The sequence below is a fragment of the Nicotiana sylvestris genome, chromosome 12, assembly GCF_000393655.2.
Source record: "Nicotiana sylvestris chromosome 12, ASM39365v2, whole genome shotgun sequence".
NCBI lineage: Eukaryota > Viridiplantae > Streptophyta > Magnoliopsida > Solanales > Solanaceae > Nicotiana > Nicotiana sylvestris.
The window spans coordinates 153,450,515-153,464,114 of record NC_091068.1 but is presented as its reverse complement, the minus strand read 5'-3'; the positions used below and the strand labels follow the sequence as shown (position 1 = coordinate 153,464,114).

The 13,600-nt window shown below is 36.7% G+C and overlaps 1 protein-coding gene across 2 annotated transcripts; it reads right to left on the bottom strand.

Moving 5' to 3' along the window:
• Nucleotides 1–2,755: 2,755 nt before the first annotated feature.
• Nucleotides 2,756–13,017, bottom strand: LOC104247063 (probable galacturonosyltransferase 7). Of its 2 annotated transcripts, none has more exons than XM_070165068.1 (11): nt 12,592–13,017; nt 12,015–12,046; nt 11,869–11,925; nt 11,598–11,657; nt 10,746–10,791; nt 10,379–10,425; nt 10,154–10,255; nt 9,745–10,046; nt 8,601–8,958; nt 7,975–8,508; nt 2,756–3,619 (listed from the first exon to the last, which is right to left on the bottom strand). In XM_070165068.1, exons 1-11 carry the CDS (start codon nt 12,731–12,733, stop codon nt 3,356–3,358), a joined length of 1,944 nt encoding a protein of 647 aa, XP_070021169.1. In that variant the 5' UTR covers nt 12,734–13,017; the 3' UTR covers nt 2,756–3,355. The 2 variants fall into 2 exon arrangements, with proteins under 2 accessions (XP_070021169.1, XP_009801312.1); XM_009803010.2 differs by having other exon boundaries at nt 9,745–10,043; nt 12,592–13,015.
• Nucleotides 13,018–13,600: the final 583 nt, after the last annotated feature.

Sequence of the window (13,600 nt, the reverse complement as noted above, 5' to 3'; positions counted from 1 at the left end):
TGCCAAATTTGTTGCACTTCATATAAGACTCTCTTATGATCTGCCCAGGCATTGAAGAATTTGAATGGACCTTTCCTACTTCCTTGGTGGTCATTGAAAGTTAAGCTCATAGGTGCATGATCAGAAATGAATGGCAACTCATATATAGTTGAGAGATGCCCCCATTGCATCATCCATTAATAATTACCAAAGATCCTATCAATTCTGCTCCATATCTTGTCATAACCATCTTGTTTATTAGACCAAGTATAATATTCACCTTTCCAAGTCAACTCATTAAGCTTTAATTCTTGGATACACTTGCTGAAAACTTGAGTTTCAGCCATAGTAACTGGATTTCCTTGTATCCTATCCTGTAACTGTAGAACAATATTAAAATCCCCTCCAATTATCCATGGAATGGATGTCATTTGGTCCATCTCTTTCAGGTTTTCCCATAACTGCTTCCTTTTTTCAACTGTATTATATCCATAGACTATATATACTGCATATTGTTGATCCTTTCTGATATTTTTAACAAGACAGTGAATAACATGTGCTTCTGCTTTAATTAGCCTTACTGAGTAGTAACTAGTATCCCATATCACCCATGCTCTACCATTAACTGCAATATTATAATTGTGAAGTATCTCCCAGCCAGGGGCAATGTGTTGACTGACTCCTTTAGCTTTATGCTCCTTTACTCTTGTTTCAATGATTTCTGTAAATTTGATGTTCCTAGTCTTTAAATAATTTTTCAGCTCCTTCCTTTTATGCCACTTATTAATACCCCTGACATTCCATATTAGTCACCTCATTGATTGAGTTTAGTACCCCCCCACCTCTATCATGAGGCAGGGTAGAGCTTCCACTTATACTTGTTATTCCACTTTTTGAGCCATATTTGCTAGATAAAGGAGTTAGCATAGGGAAATTTTCAAGGCTGAAGTCTACTACTTGCTTCTTGCATTTATCTATTGCAGCTGCTTCATTGCCCTCTGTACCTCCATCCATTTGATTATGACTTGTCTGCTTTGTCTGCACTGGTAAACAGTGTTGAGGTACTTCCTTGCCAATCCCATTTTGTCTATCAGTTGCTCCATCTACCTTAGAGGTCTACACACCATTTGTTTCTTTCTGCACATTTTCTGTATTACTTGCTGCATTAATGATAGGTCTTTTAGTTCTCCGCTCATAGGGTTACTTTCTTTGGCTCTTCTTCTCTTTGGTTGCTCCTCCTTTTGTTCTTTTGGCCCTTGATGAGTAGGAAATACATGACCAATAGTCTGGCATTTGTCACAGTACACTGGCTTCCACTCATATATCAAATCCTGTTGAAACATCCTTCCTCTAGGATTCATCACCATAATCTCAGTAGGTATTGCTTTTGTCACATTTACTTCAATCAGCATCCTTGCATACGAAATTTGTGTTTGCTTGGTAATACATTCATCAGCAAATAAAGGTTTCCCAATGGCACTGACAATTTTACTCAAAGCATCATTCTCCAGCAACTCATTGGCAATTTAGGAAAAATCACCCACATTGGGATATCAGTTAAGAACTCTTTACTTAGATCAAAATCTGGAGTCCATGGCTTGAGGATTATTGGCCTATTTCTGATAGTGTGAGGCCCAACATAAAAAATTCGATGCATATCAGTTAGGTTTTGGAATTTTATCACATAATACCCATCCTCATGAAGAAATAGATCTGGTTCAGCAACATCAAGCCAATGTTGAGCAATATACTTCCTCATAGCATTATATCCCAGATTATCCCCCACAATATAAGCTATCATCGCAGCACTCCAACTCTCTTCTGCTTCTTTCACATCCTGCATCTCAAGTTTCACCACAGTTTGACCTTCTATAATCTGAGGAGGAACATACCTAAGAGCCATTCCATGAGTTGCTACTCGATTCTGCTGAAACAATTTAAACCATGATTTTGCTTCTGGTCTTCGATCTACAGGATTCACCACTTTAGGGTCCAGATTCAGCTGTACACTAGGTCCAATAGTAGCTTCAAGTTGATCTATCGTAGCCTCTTTGACTAGATCCTTTTGCATGTCCTTAACAGTCAGCTATGTTACTGTTCCATTGGAATTTCCATCAATCATAGGAGTAATACTCACTTTGCTTTGTTCAATTTGAGCTAGTATACCTAGTATCAATTTCCTGCTAACCTCCGAAGTCGAAGGAATAATCTTATCCTTCCCAGTTTCTACTCCTTCTTGTTGTTCCTGTGTTTGTATGTCTTGAGTTGTCTTTCCAGCTTTAGATTTGTTACTAATTGAGCTTCCAGGTGTTGAGATCGGTGTCTTAGGAACTTTTTTTGGCCTTCCTCTTCCTCTACCTCGCCCCCCTAGCCATGGCAAACGCACTCGGCACACGTTTAGCTAACGTGAGCTGAGAGCATGGAGAAGACGAATTTTTTTTATAGAGTAATGTTTTCAATTATAGTAATGATGCTTATTGATTATTTACTTTTAGGGAAAAAAAACATGTAGTTTGATAATATTATTTGTTAATATATTTTCTATATTTATTGTGTTATTGTGCAATTTTATTAATTTATTAATTTATAAATTAAAAAATTTAAATAGCATGGGACTTACTCCTCGTCCCGTACGTTCTAACACATTGCCGGTAATTAAGTAACCTGATTGAGTGCTTATGTCCTTTACACCCTCAATGCATAGAACTTAGACTATTAATCGCAAGGAACAAACGTCCAGCTGCTTTTCAAAAGGAAAATTAGAAGGCAAACAATGTTATCTAAACAACACTAAATATATTTTAGCAGAATAGCCGCTAGTACAAAGCTCAAAACGTTCAGATGCCTAATCAATGCTAATAAAGAATGTACTCAAACAGACCCAATTCTACAAGGATGAATAGGATAGAATTCAGAGAAGAATGTCTCAATGGCAACACCACATATCGCAGAAGAATCCAAGATGCTCGTCACAGGTGAAGCAAGGGTCCAAGTACTTCTCACCCAGTTTCAGTATAACTAATATTTAACCCAAGGTATGCGCATTAACAAGATTCATAGGAGGCAAAGTTCATATCCAGCTCTTCAAAGATGATTTCGGGCAACCTCCTCGTACACTATATCCTTAACAGCTTCAAAGAAGAATCGCCATGCCTTTACTATCAATCCGTCATTGACAAGTATTCTGCATCACTTTAGCATTGCCTTGAGGTTTAAAAAATTTTCCTTCATTAACCAATCAATAGAGATACCCACACCAAATTATACTCGGTCCCCCTACCCGGTTCTAATCAGGAGCACAAACAGGAAACTTGTGCGAGCTTCTTCACCCCTACCTTCATGAAACTTCAGCAGCAAATGCAGGTACTAGCCCATACTAGTTAATATTGCAATCACTTAAAAACTGATTCTCCGGGTCTACAAACTTCCGCCAGAAAACTGTATAATCATGGATTCCCAACTCAAGCCAGGGTTTCATTTTACCATTAAAATGCAGTACTCTTGCATTCTTCACAGTTTCACTATCCACTCCATATTTATGACCCAATCCTGATAATACCCACTTATCATCAAGAGCATAGACTTCACCCTGAAAAGTAAGCAAGCTTGCGCGCAATGTAACAGCCTCTTCTGAATTCATCTGCAAATTGAATAAAAAAGTAATGGTATGGTAAGTCAATATAAGAATAGCAAATAGATAAATGGCTACAGGAATGGTTTAGTCCTAGACATAATCTAACACGAAATTCCACACCAAGAATCCTGTCCGTGTCTCGATAGTTAAATATATCATAGTGACCCATGACCCCCACCCCCCCAAAAAATAAAACCCTAACCCCGCCCCTTAACCATAGATGTTGAGTGTGTCGAACGAATGCTCGACGAGTTTCGTTAGTTTGCAGTTATAGAGACTTCGAAAACCCATAGTTTGTTGGGCTTGAAAGTGTAAACCCATGAACTCCAAAATCAACTCCAGAATGAAAAGAAACAAAAGCTCAAAGGATGGAAATTCTTTATTTAGTTAGGTGGCAGTCCACTTGTGAGGTACAACACTAAACAAGCTTGAATATTTATGTTGAGAGAACAACACTAAACAAGCTTGAATATTTATGTTGAGAGAACAACAAAGAATGTGTTTTGTATTTTCCATCGTTTTATGCTTCCCATAGTTTGTGGGGGCTGGAAAGGGTTAAACCCTGGACACCAAAAATTTAGTCCACATCAAAAAGAAATGGAGACTCAAAGTGTCACACTTCATTATTCAGGCAAGTAGCAGGCCATATATGAGGAGCAACAAAAAACAAGCTTGAATATTTATATCGAGCGAACTAAAATGAATGTGATTCATATTTTCTCATCATTTTCTGTTTTAGTGTCTAAGAGCATACAAATTGCCTTTTTCTTGTTTCCATGTTTCCTTTTTTCTTATAACTGTGTTGTCCGGGCTAGTTTGCGCGTACCTCGACTAATTTCACGGGGTACCTACTACCTCCCATCAGCATAGGTATGGGTAACTTTGTCCAACGAACTTGGACAAAAAGGAAGAAATCACCTAGTATTTTTGCCTCCATTGGAATTTGAACCTGAGACCTCATAGTTCTCAACCCCTCTTCAGTGACAACTTATATAACATTCATATTAAAGGAGAAAAAGATTAAATAACATTCATATTAGATGTCAACATAATTTCATCTTGGGTATATTTCATACTTCCTTGAAGCTTAAACTATGATATTACTTTGGTTCATCGGTCAAAGTTTGGCTTGTGAAAATAAAGGTGAACCGTGAACCGCAAAATGAACTAAGAAAGAAGTTTTCTGAAGCTGAAAAGGCCTAAAATTGTGGTGCTGTGAAATGATTATGCGGGCCACAGTTCTCGAACTTCAGAAAGGGCACCAGGATCTTCGAGAAACACGGACCACTATTTAGAACCGTGGACTGTGATTGTTACTTTGGTAGGGTTATTTTAGAGAATTCTGTATTAATTTAGACACACTATGAATAGAATTTTGGTTGGTCTTTTTAGTAACTTTAACCGCCGGAAAACTTACAAGGGTTTTACTAAGCTACTTCGGAAAGGTTTTCATCATGTTTCTGGAGGGATTCGAGACAGTTTGCATTATCTACCTTTAATTTCTATTGCTTTTACCTCAATTTCTAGCATGAGTAGCTAAATTCTCAGGTGGGGGTTGTACACTCAAATGATTTGCAAGTTAATGGGTTATTCGTTACTTGTCAATAGTTGCTTGGATTTTGATTATTTAATTGATCCCATGCTTAATTTGGTAAATTATTGATGGCCATCACTAGATTAAACCTAATCTATCTTAGTTCTTACTCGGGAATGTGGAAGAAGGATTGGATCAGAATCAATTAGTAAAAATCAGGTTTTGTAAAGATTATATAACAAAATTAATAGAGTCTAGAGCTAAGAATAGTTAGATTCTTATTTGGGAGTTTATCAAGTAGAACTTAAAGCATTCCATAGGTTTGGGAGAATTTAATTGGGATACACTCATTATTATTGGGAGATTTTATTAGGTTCATCATAATTGAATCTTAATCAATGAGGCAAGCGATTAGACAAAGTAAGAAATTTCCATTAGCTAAAGCAAATTAATTAGGGGCTACAACCCTAGTGTCTTTTCTAACTTTAATTAATTCTTGTTAGCTACTTGTTTGATTTTAATTCCACAAGTAAAGTTAATTCAAAAAAAATAAAATACAACAAATATTGGAATTGAACTTAAATTGGACTTAGTTTAAAAATCTGACTCACAAAAAGTAATCATATCTATAACTTGCTCTTTGTGAGAATCGACTCGGACTCACATCTGATTTTAGACAGTTTCTTTCAAATCAAATATCTTGTTCTTCTTTTTTCCAAATTGACAAATGTGTTCAACATTCTTCCGTATCGGAGTTAATTCATTCATTTCTTGTCAGGCCCCAGAACAAAGCCATCGGCAATATCATGGCAACAACAAGGGTGTGGCATGTCGCGCCTTGACGCTGGCCTTGTCTGAATTCAGAAGCAACATGCAAGGTATTGCTAGCCACGTGAAAGAACACACCTTTCTCAGAATCCTAGGGATCCAAATCGAGCTATAAGCCTCCTTCCTAGTCAAAAGCTTCTCATAAAAAGACTTGACAAATAAAACCCACTTTACCTGTTCAAAAAAAAAGACCTGACAAAAAAACTCCATTGTTCCCCAACCCCACCTCTATCCATCGTGGCTATTCCGTGAAGTACTTTGTTTACGAAGTAAATCTACAAGCTCTGAAGCTTTGTCCCTCCCATCTTAGAAATTCCTCCTAAAACTCAAATTCCAGAAAACTTCATCATCTTGTACCTCGACTACCTTTAGGATTTGTTTGACTGGCAGCTCTATTTGACATGAGACTCTTTAAATGTTTGGGGAAGAGGTTTCCAAAGTGTTGTTACTGCACCACCTCTGCCCCCAGAAACTTACCCTCCTCCCTTTCCCTTCCCCTTCCCCTTCCCCTTCCCTAAATGGCACATTGTATCCCTTCATAATAATCCCTTAAAATAAGTATCCATAAGGCATATTGATATCCTCAGTTCTCCACTCCCTTCCGTAACCCCATTTTTTCCACTATCACCTCTCTCTCCAAAAAAGCATGTTCGTTGCACCCAAATCTCCAAAATCATTTCCCTAATAAGGCCTTTTTGAAAACCCTTAAAGTCTTTAATTCCAAGCCCTCCCAGCACTCATGATTCGTCATAATCTTCAATCGCACCACGTGAAACTTTCTTACCCCGTTTGACGAATCACATAAAAATTTAGTTGAAGCATTTCAAACTTTTCTAAACCACTAGCTGGAGTATGAAACAAGGACATGAAATATGTGGGGATGATCGGTAAAATGCTCTTAATGAGCACTTCTTTGCCTCCTTTGGACAAGTATCTTTTCTGACACCCTACAAGTCAATTCTCGACCCTTGGAATACCGGATTCTATGTTGCTTGGTCCTTGTTTAAAGCTTCTAGAGGCAAACCAATATAGGAAGTGGAAAGGACTCCGACTTTAGAACTTAACACATGTGCCAGCGACTCGATGTCCACCACCTTATCAACTGCAATAATATCACACTTTCTAAGATTGATCTTGAAACCTGACACCACCTGGAACCATATTAAAACTTGTCCTAGGTACTCCAACAACTTAACCGGGAAATTGAGAATAGTATCGCCTTGTCCCAAGACCCAAGTAAACTTAGACCAACCTGCCGCCTCCTTTTAAGATCTTGCTGGTCCATCACTTGGCAGAGGTCACACAAAGTCTTGTGTCCTTAGACTCTTGCCTATGTCAGAGTTAGAGCGACAATAAAGTTTCTCTCTACAACTAGTCCCATAGTTCACTATATCCTTTTTAGTTGTTAGAGAAGACAAAATGAACTATTTACAACGCTTCTATTAATATGGGTTTTCTCAAAGGCACTTGAGTTCATCTTTTGTTGTCCTAACCTAAAGGGGGTGCAATGCATATTAAAGATGTCCAACTGATTAGCCTACTAAGGAGGGCATAAGCTATTTTCATCTAGACTAAAGACAGCAATGTGAGGCATTATCTCTGGTTGTTAAAACCTGTCGGTGATAGGTATATTAGAAATTCTTATTGTAAATAGGTGCACGTGATATTGAGAAGTAAGAGTACGACCACATTGTGTAAGGGTATCAACCAAAACTTGAAATATGGAGAAGCACTCTAGACGGTAACCATTTTTGGATCATTATGGAGCAAGTATTATAGAAATCAGTTTTACTTATCAAAAATTTGATTTGTCGTGTTGTGGAATTATTTCACATTAGAAATAATACATAGAAAATAAAAAGCTAAATTCTCAAGCCATATAGCTTCCAAAAAATGAAAATAAAGAAAGAAAGCAAAATTTAACTTGACTTTGCCTTATATCTTGCAGGCAAAGTCGGTGAAACCAACAAATGTAAGTCGAAAAATAAAGGTCACTAACCTCCTTTACCAGCTTTAGGTATCTTCCGGAAATATCTCGTTCCCTCCACCTCACTAGATCAACAACATTTAATCCAGACATCCAAGCACAAGATGTTTCATCCACTCTCTTGCTACCAAAAAGTTTCCTCAGCTGAACCAGCCGAACTGAGCAAGACTGCACCGCACCATTCACTTTCCCGTCCATATCGATGCCCCATAAGTCTGACAAGTCTCTTTGCACAATAACATCATCATCCAAGACAACTACTTTCTTCAAACTATGGAATATCTTGGGAAGAAGATAATGGGAATGCGAAAAAACAGATAAGTATTCTGTTGTAGATGGTTTATCAACCTTGTGGAAGGAGACACGATATTCATCAGGCAGGGAAAGATGAATTGACGTTGATGCCTTATTGTTGTCCAGCTTAACATCTTCAATATTCAACACCTCAACTGTGGCCTCCATATACTTGTTCCTCGAGAACCATAACTTCATGGCAAAGTAATTCTGTCTATCTGTTACCACATGAAATACTTGACTCTCACTTTCCTGCACACAAAAGAAAACACAATCAGAAAAACTGATAGAAGTGTTAACAACAGAAACTTTTTGCAATTGAAGAGAGAATACACAAACCATACTTTAGCATGCATTACAGTGGAGTTAATTACGGCAGATGATGCCAGCACATTGTTGGAGAATATAACAAAGTGGTGAAGATCTGGATTCAAATGTCTCTCTGCCAATGACTGATCGATATCAGGTGAAGGGTCTCTAAAATACTCTACAGTTAGTCGCATTGACAAGCAATGATGACTCTTGGGCATGGTTTGAACTGCTAGTTGGTAGAGGAAGGCACTCTGTCTCATATGGAAAGTAGCTTCATCTTCAGTTAGATCAACTAGCTGTCTGAATTTCTTGTCTACGTTACTACAATCTACACGGCACGCCTTTGCTTGAGCAATTACAGCTTCCATCTTAGTTAACTTCTGATCAATCCTGGTGAACAAACAAAAGCATGAAGTTCCGTAAAACGTTTCATAAAATTTATTCATAGAATATACTCAAAAAATGACTTTAAGGATTCCTTCTACCTACAAGCAAAAGAATAAGTGGAAGACAAGAAACACGTAGTTGAGATATTTTTAAGCCTGACAAAAGCGAACAAACAAATGAAGCAAAAAAGTAATTAGACTAAAAGGGAGATTAGAGACAAAGCCCAACTAACGGAGTTGAGCTAAACCAGGTTAAAAGTAATTTGATTCAAAGAGGAATAGCAACAGGTCAATGATTGGAAGCTTCTTCTGTTACCATTATCAGATTTCAGGAAGAGAGTGGATGTTATTTAAAAAGTTTTAATTTGCTAGGACTTCTTATTTGACAAGACAGTCGACCAAATTCCTAATAATATTTTTCAATCACCAGCACTAAGAGAAAAGAGAGAGGCAGGGAGAAAGATAGGAGGAGAAGGGAAAGGAGCCAATCAAGCCTGAGTAGTGGATAGAGGAATGTGAACTCTGCAACTAGTATCAAACAGTTTGCTCCTGATCTATCTGAGTTGAGCAGGGGCTACATCTAAGTTTCATGAAGGAGTAAGATTTAGACAGCATTAACCAACCACAAAGTCAAGATCGTTCTCCAAACATATAAAAAGCAAGCTACACCTTCTCATTCTTAATCACAAAAAGATAAGATCAAATATTTTGACATTACTTGATGATTAAGAAAAAAGGAAAGCTAAAACATTTTTTGTTGCATAGTAGCAAGGAAAATATTTTCACATACAGAGGGGGAAGATCTTTGTCTATCGTAGTTACACTGAGCACCCGCTCAAACTCTTGAATGTTTTGCTTCATTTCCTGCGACAGCTTGTCAAGAGCCGGAAGCTTCGCAATGCTAGGATAATAAGCCCGGGCCACATATAACAAGTCTTTCATCTTTCTCACAGTGAAATCATTCACTTTTTCCTTATGATTGCGACGCCATAAACAATAGCTCCCAAATTTTAGCTCACATAATTTCTCACCCTCGTCAATGCCTTTGATATTCCCAGTGGCAGCATGCATAGCACCAACACTTGTGCTCTGCTACACATAAGGTTAATACTTACTATTGTTTCAGAAGGAGACATAAGAATTAGAATACCAATATGTAAAGATTCATTTTTATGATGAGCACATGTAAAAACATATACGTTTGCTCTTGAGCGTTCTTTGGGCAACCCATCCAACATAGGAGAGCCGTCAATGCCTTTGATATTCTCAGTGGCAGCATGCATAGCAGCAGCACCTGTGCTCTGCTACACGTAAGGTTAATACTTATTATTGTATCAGGAGACAAAAGAATTAGAATAACAACACGTAAAGACTCATTTTTATGATGAGAACATGTAAAAACATAAGGTTGCGGAACCACATACATTTGCTCTGGGGCGTTCTTTGGGCAACCCATCCAACAAAGGAGAGCCTGAAAGAATAATATTGCAAAGATGAATAGCTTAAAAATCTAAATATATCTAGAGCTAGAGGTTACATAAGCTCCAACTACTAAGAAGGAAAGAAGCAAGATCACATTCAAAGAAAAGGCTAAACACCAATCTCTACATGAATATACACATTCATAGAAAATTTGTCTATACCTATAAAAAGAATACTTGTTTGTATAATGTTACCATTGTCAAAAAAAAAAATTTACTTATTTGTATATGCATCATGCATATACATAATCACACATTGTAGAGTGAAATATATATTCCTCTTCAGATAATTAAGTTGGATATGTCCTACCAGCAGTCTTGTTCTCCGCTTCCCCAACAAAATTTTCCCTAATATCCTGAGAAAGATATTGAAGAAAAATGAATCAAATAACTTATACACAAAGTGAACATGGAAACTTAGAGGTCTTTCGAGCAAGTTTTATATACCCATTTAACTATAAGATGCAATTTGTTCCAAGATTATAACCATAAATGATAGAAAGCTAAAATTACTGAGACAAGCAACGGTAGTTTTTACATTGAACAACTACGGCAGTCTATATGTCTCAAGCTTCTTCATAATAGACATTTTTCAACATAAAGGTTCTATTTCTTCTTCTTCTTCTCTTTTTTCTTTTGATAAAGCACAAAGCTTCACTTTCTTTTTCCTTCCCCATTTGATAGCACGGTCAAATTAGAATCTTAGAGCTTCTAAGTGAAGAATTCGTAAGACGAAGTAGAAGAAGAAAGCAAAATGGGCAAGCAAGATCAAACATCTACACCAAAAGATTGAGTAAGAAGACCCACATGAGCAACTGCTGATTAACAGTAATGATAGCGTACAAATATCTATTCGTGAAAAGCTGCATGCTTTTTAATTAGATTACTACCTATTTTTAGTAGCACTTAGGTGCATCCCCCAAGCATGAACTTTTCGCTCAAAGAAAACTTTTTTGTAATAACAAACATCATAAATTATGCTAATTCACAGCTAAAACCAAAAGACCGGGAAAACTTTCGAGAAAAGACCGGCTAGTAAGCTTTACTCAAGTCCACTTTTAAGGTAAAGCACCCATTATAGCTATTCACCTACTCAGTAACAGTCCATTTAAATCGCAAAACTTAAACTTTTAACAAGTAACAAAAAAATAATTTAAAAAACCTTGGAAAAAGTTGGTTCCAATCTTCTCATTAGGTCATCCATGTGTTTTGATTCATCACCCTGCAACAAGATACCAAAAACTGTAAGATATATCATGATCACCTCTTTCTCTGTGTTTAAAACAAGAATGCAATGATGAACAGAAATATGTTGCCTAGTAGAGATCTAGCATCGAAAATTAAGATACTTCCACTTCTTCTACTCACTAAAAGTTTCCAAGTGACCAATGATAAAGGACAGCTTGTCAAATTGCTTATGGAGAAGAAATTACCTCCGACTGACTCCCATTCTTAGCAGTACTATGTCGACTGTAGACTCTAACTCCACTCTGATTCCATCAGGCGTTCCCCAAAAAGTTTAAGAGATCAATGAGTAGTTATTAAATAGCAATATCATTAAAATGCTGCAGGTACTTACTGCGGATGAACTTTGTTGTGCTGTTGAAAATCCTGCAAAAAGTAAATGTCAGATCAAGTTAGAGCAAATCCTTCTTCAAAATGGCTAGAACTGAAAAGCTGCATTAAGATATGTCTTCCTTATCTTTATCTTAAGAAGGGCAAATATGCCCAATGACATGATAAAAGTCATGGTTTGTCACCAGAATCTAGCTTGTAACCTATGTGTTCATGTGAACTCATTAGCTTTTGCCTAGACACTGTATATTTATTAAGAAACTCAATATTTGACTCTGAACCCACTCATTATTGAATATTAACTTCTGGTCGTGGTAGGAATCCATAAACTTCAAATCCAGGATCCGCCTCGGTTTGTTACTCTTTTGTTCTCTATTCTTCTTTTCTCTTTATATATTAGCATTCTCTTTTCAGCAGGGGCGTGAAGGAGCGAAATGAAAATTACTGAAAAAGCTATTGTTAGAATTTGGCCAAAGAATGGGGATGGCCTAATTGCACTATAGATTTGGATTAATGAAGAACAGGTAGTAAAACAACAATGAAAGATCCAATTTTCAATGAGCAAAAGCTTTCGGCATTACCAGAAGAGTGGAAACCGTTATGGAGGCCAAGCAGAAAGACGAGAGGCACGAGCAATGAAAGCAAAACGAGGCCCAAAACCGCAATTACGAAACCTTTCCATCGCCTCTTAGCCGGAAGAGAACCTCCTATTCCACCCTTCATCTCCTCCTTTTCCTCTTCCAAATCCTCCTTCTCTCGTTTGCCTTCTCCACCTTAGCAAATTCGCCCTGATTTATTTCTCTTTTCCTCAACTGCCAATACTGTCTGTTTGTCCCAAATCTATAAGACAATGGCTGTTTTCCGGTGGCCGGTTTATATGACGCCGTCGAAGGAAAATCGTCCCGGCGGAGGTCCGATTGGTAGAGCCGAGAAGTAGAGATCGCAGCGTAAAGATCTAATTGGCAAAAAAATAATAAAATAAAATAATAATAATGACAAAGCGTAAAGATCTGATGGTCACAAACTATTTTTGTCGATGTTGCTTTTGGATACATGGCATTATTGTCCCCAACTTTTTACTACGATTTCATTATTTGCCGTAAATAATATAGTACTACTCTCCCATTTCATTATTTGCAAATACTTTTTTATATTTCTTTAATGAATTTTTTTTAAAGTCACATAGATATTATAATATATTTAAAATCATAAATTTTTAAAAAAAATTATTGTTACTACAAAAATAATATGATATGTTTAAGATCACAAATTTCAAAAATTTGCTATTCTTTGTTAAATTTCGTGTGCTGTAAAATAATGTCAAACAAATAGAAACAAAGGTAGTAATCAAATTCGTTATTTGGAATTAATGGTATGATTATGGTTTTTGTAAATATTGAGCTTCAATATTTGAAATATTGGTAAAAGTTTTCGTTCACATAATTACAACTTTTCTTCAAGATAAAATTTATTTTCAACTATAATTTCAACTTCCAAATATAATATTTTCAACTTTAACTTCTATAACATTTTATTTTTCTCAAGTTCAAATATATATTATCCAAATTAAGGATGGGTGTCGGTCTGTTC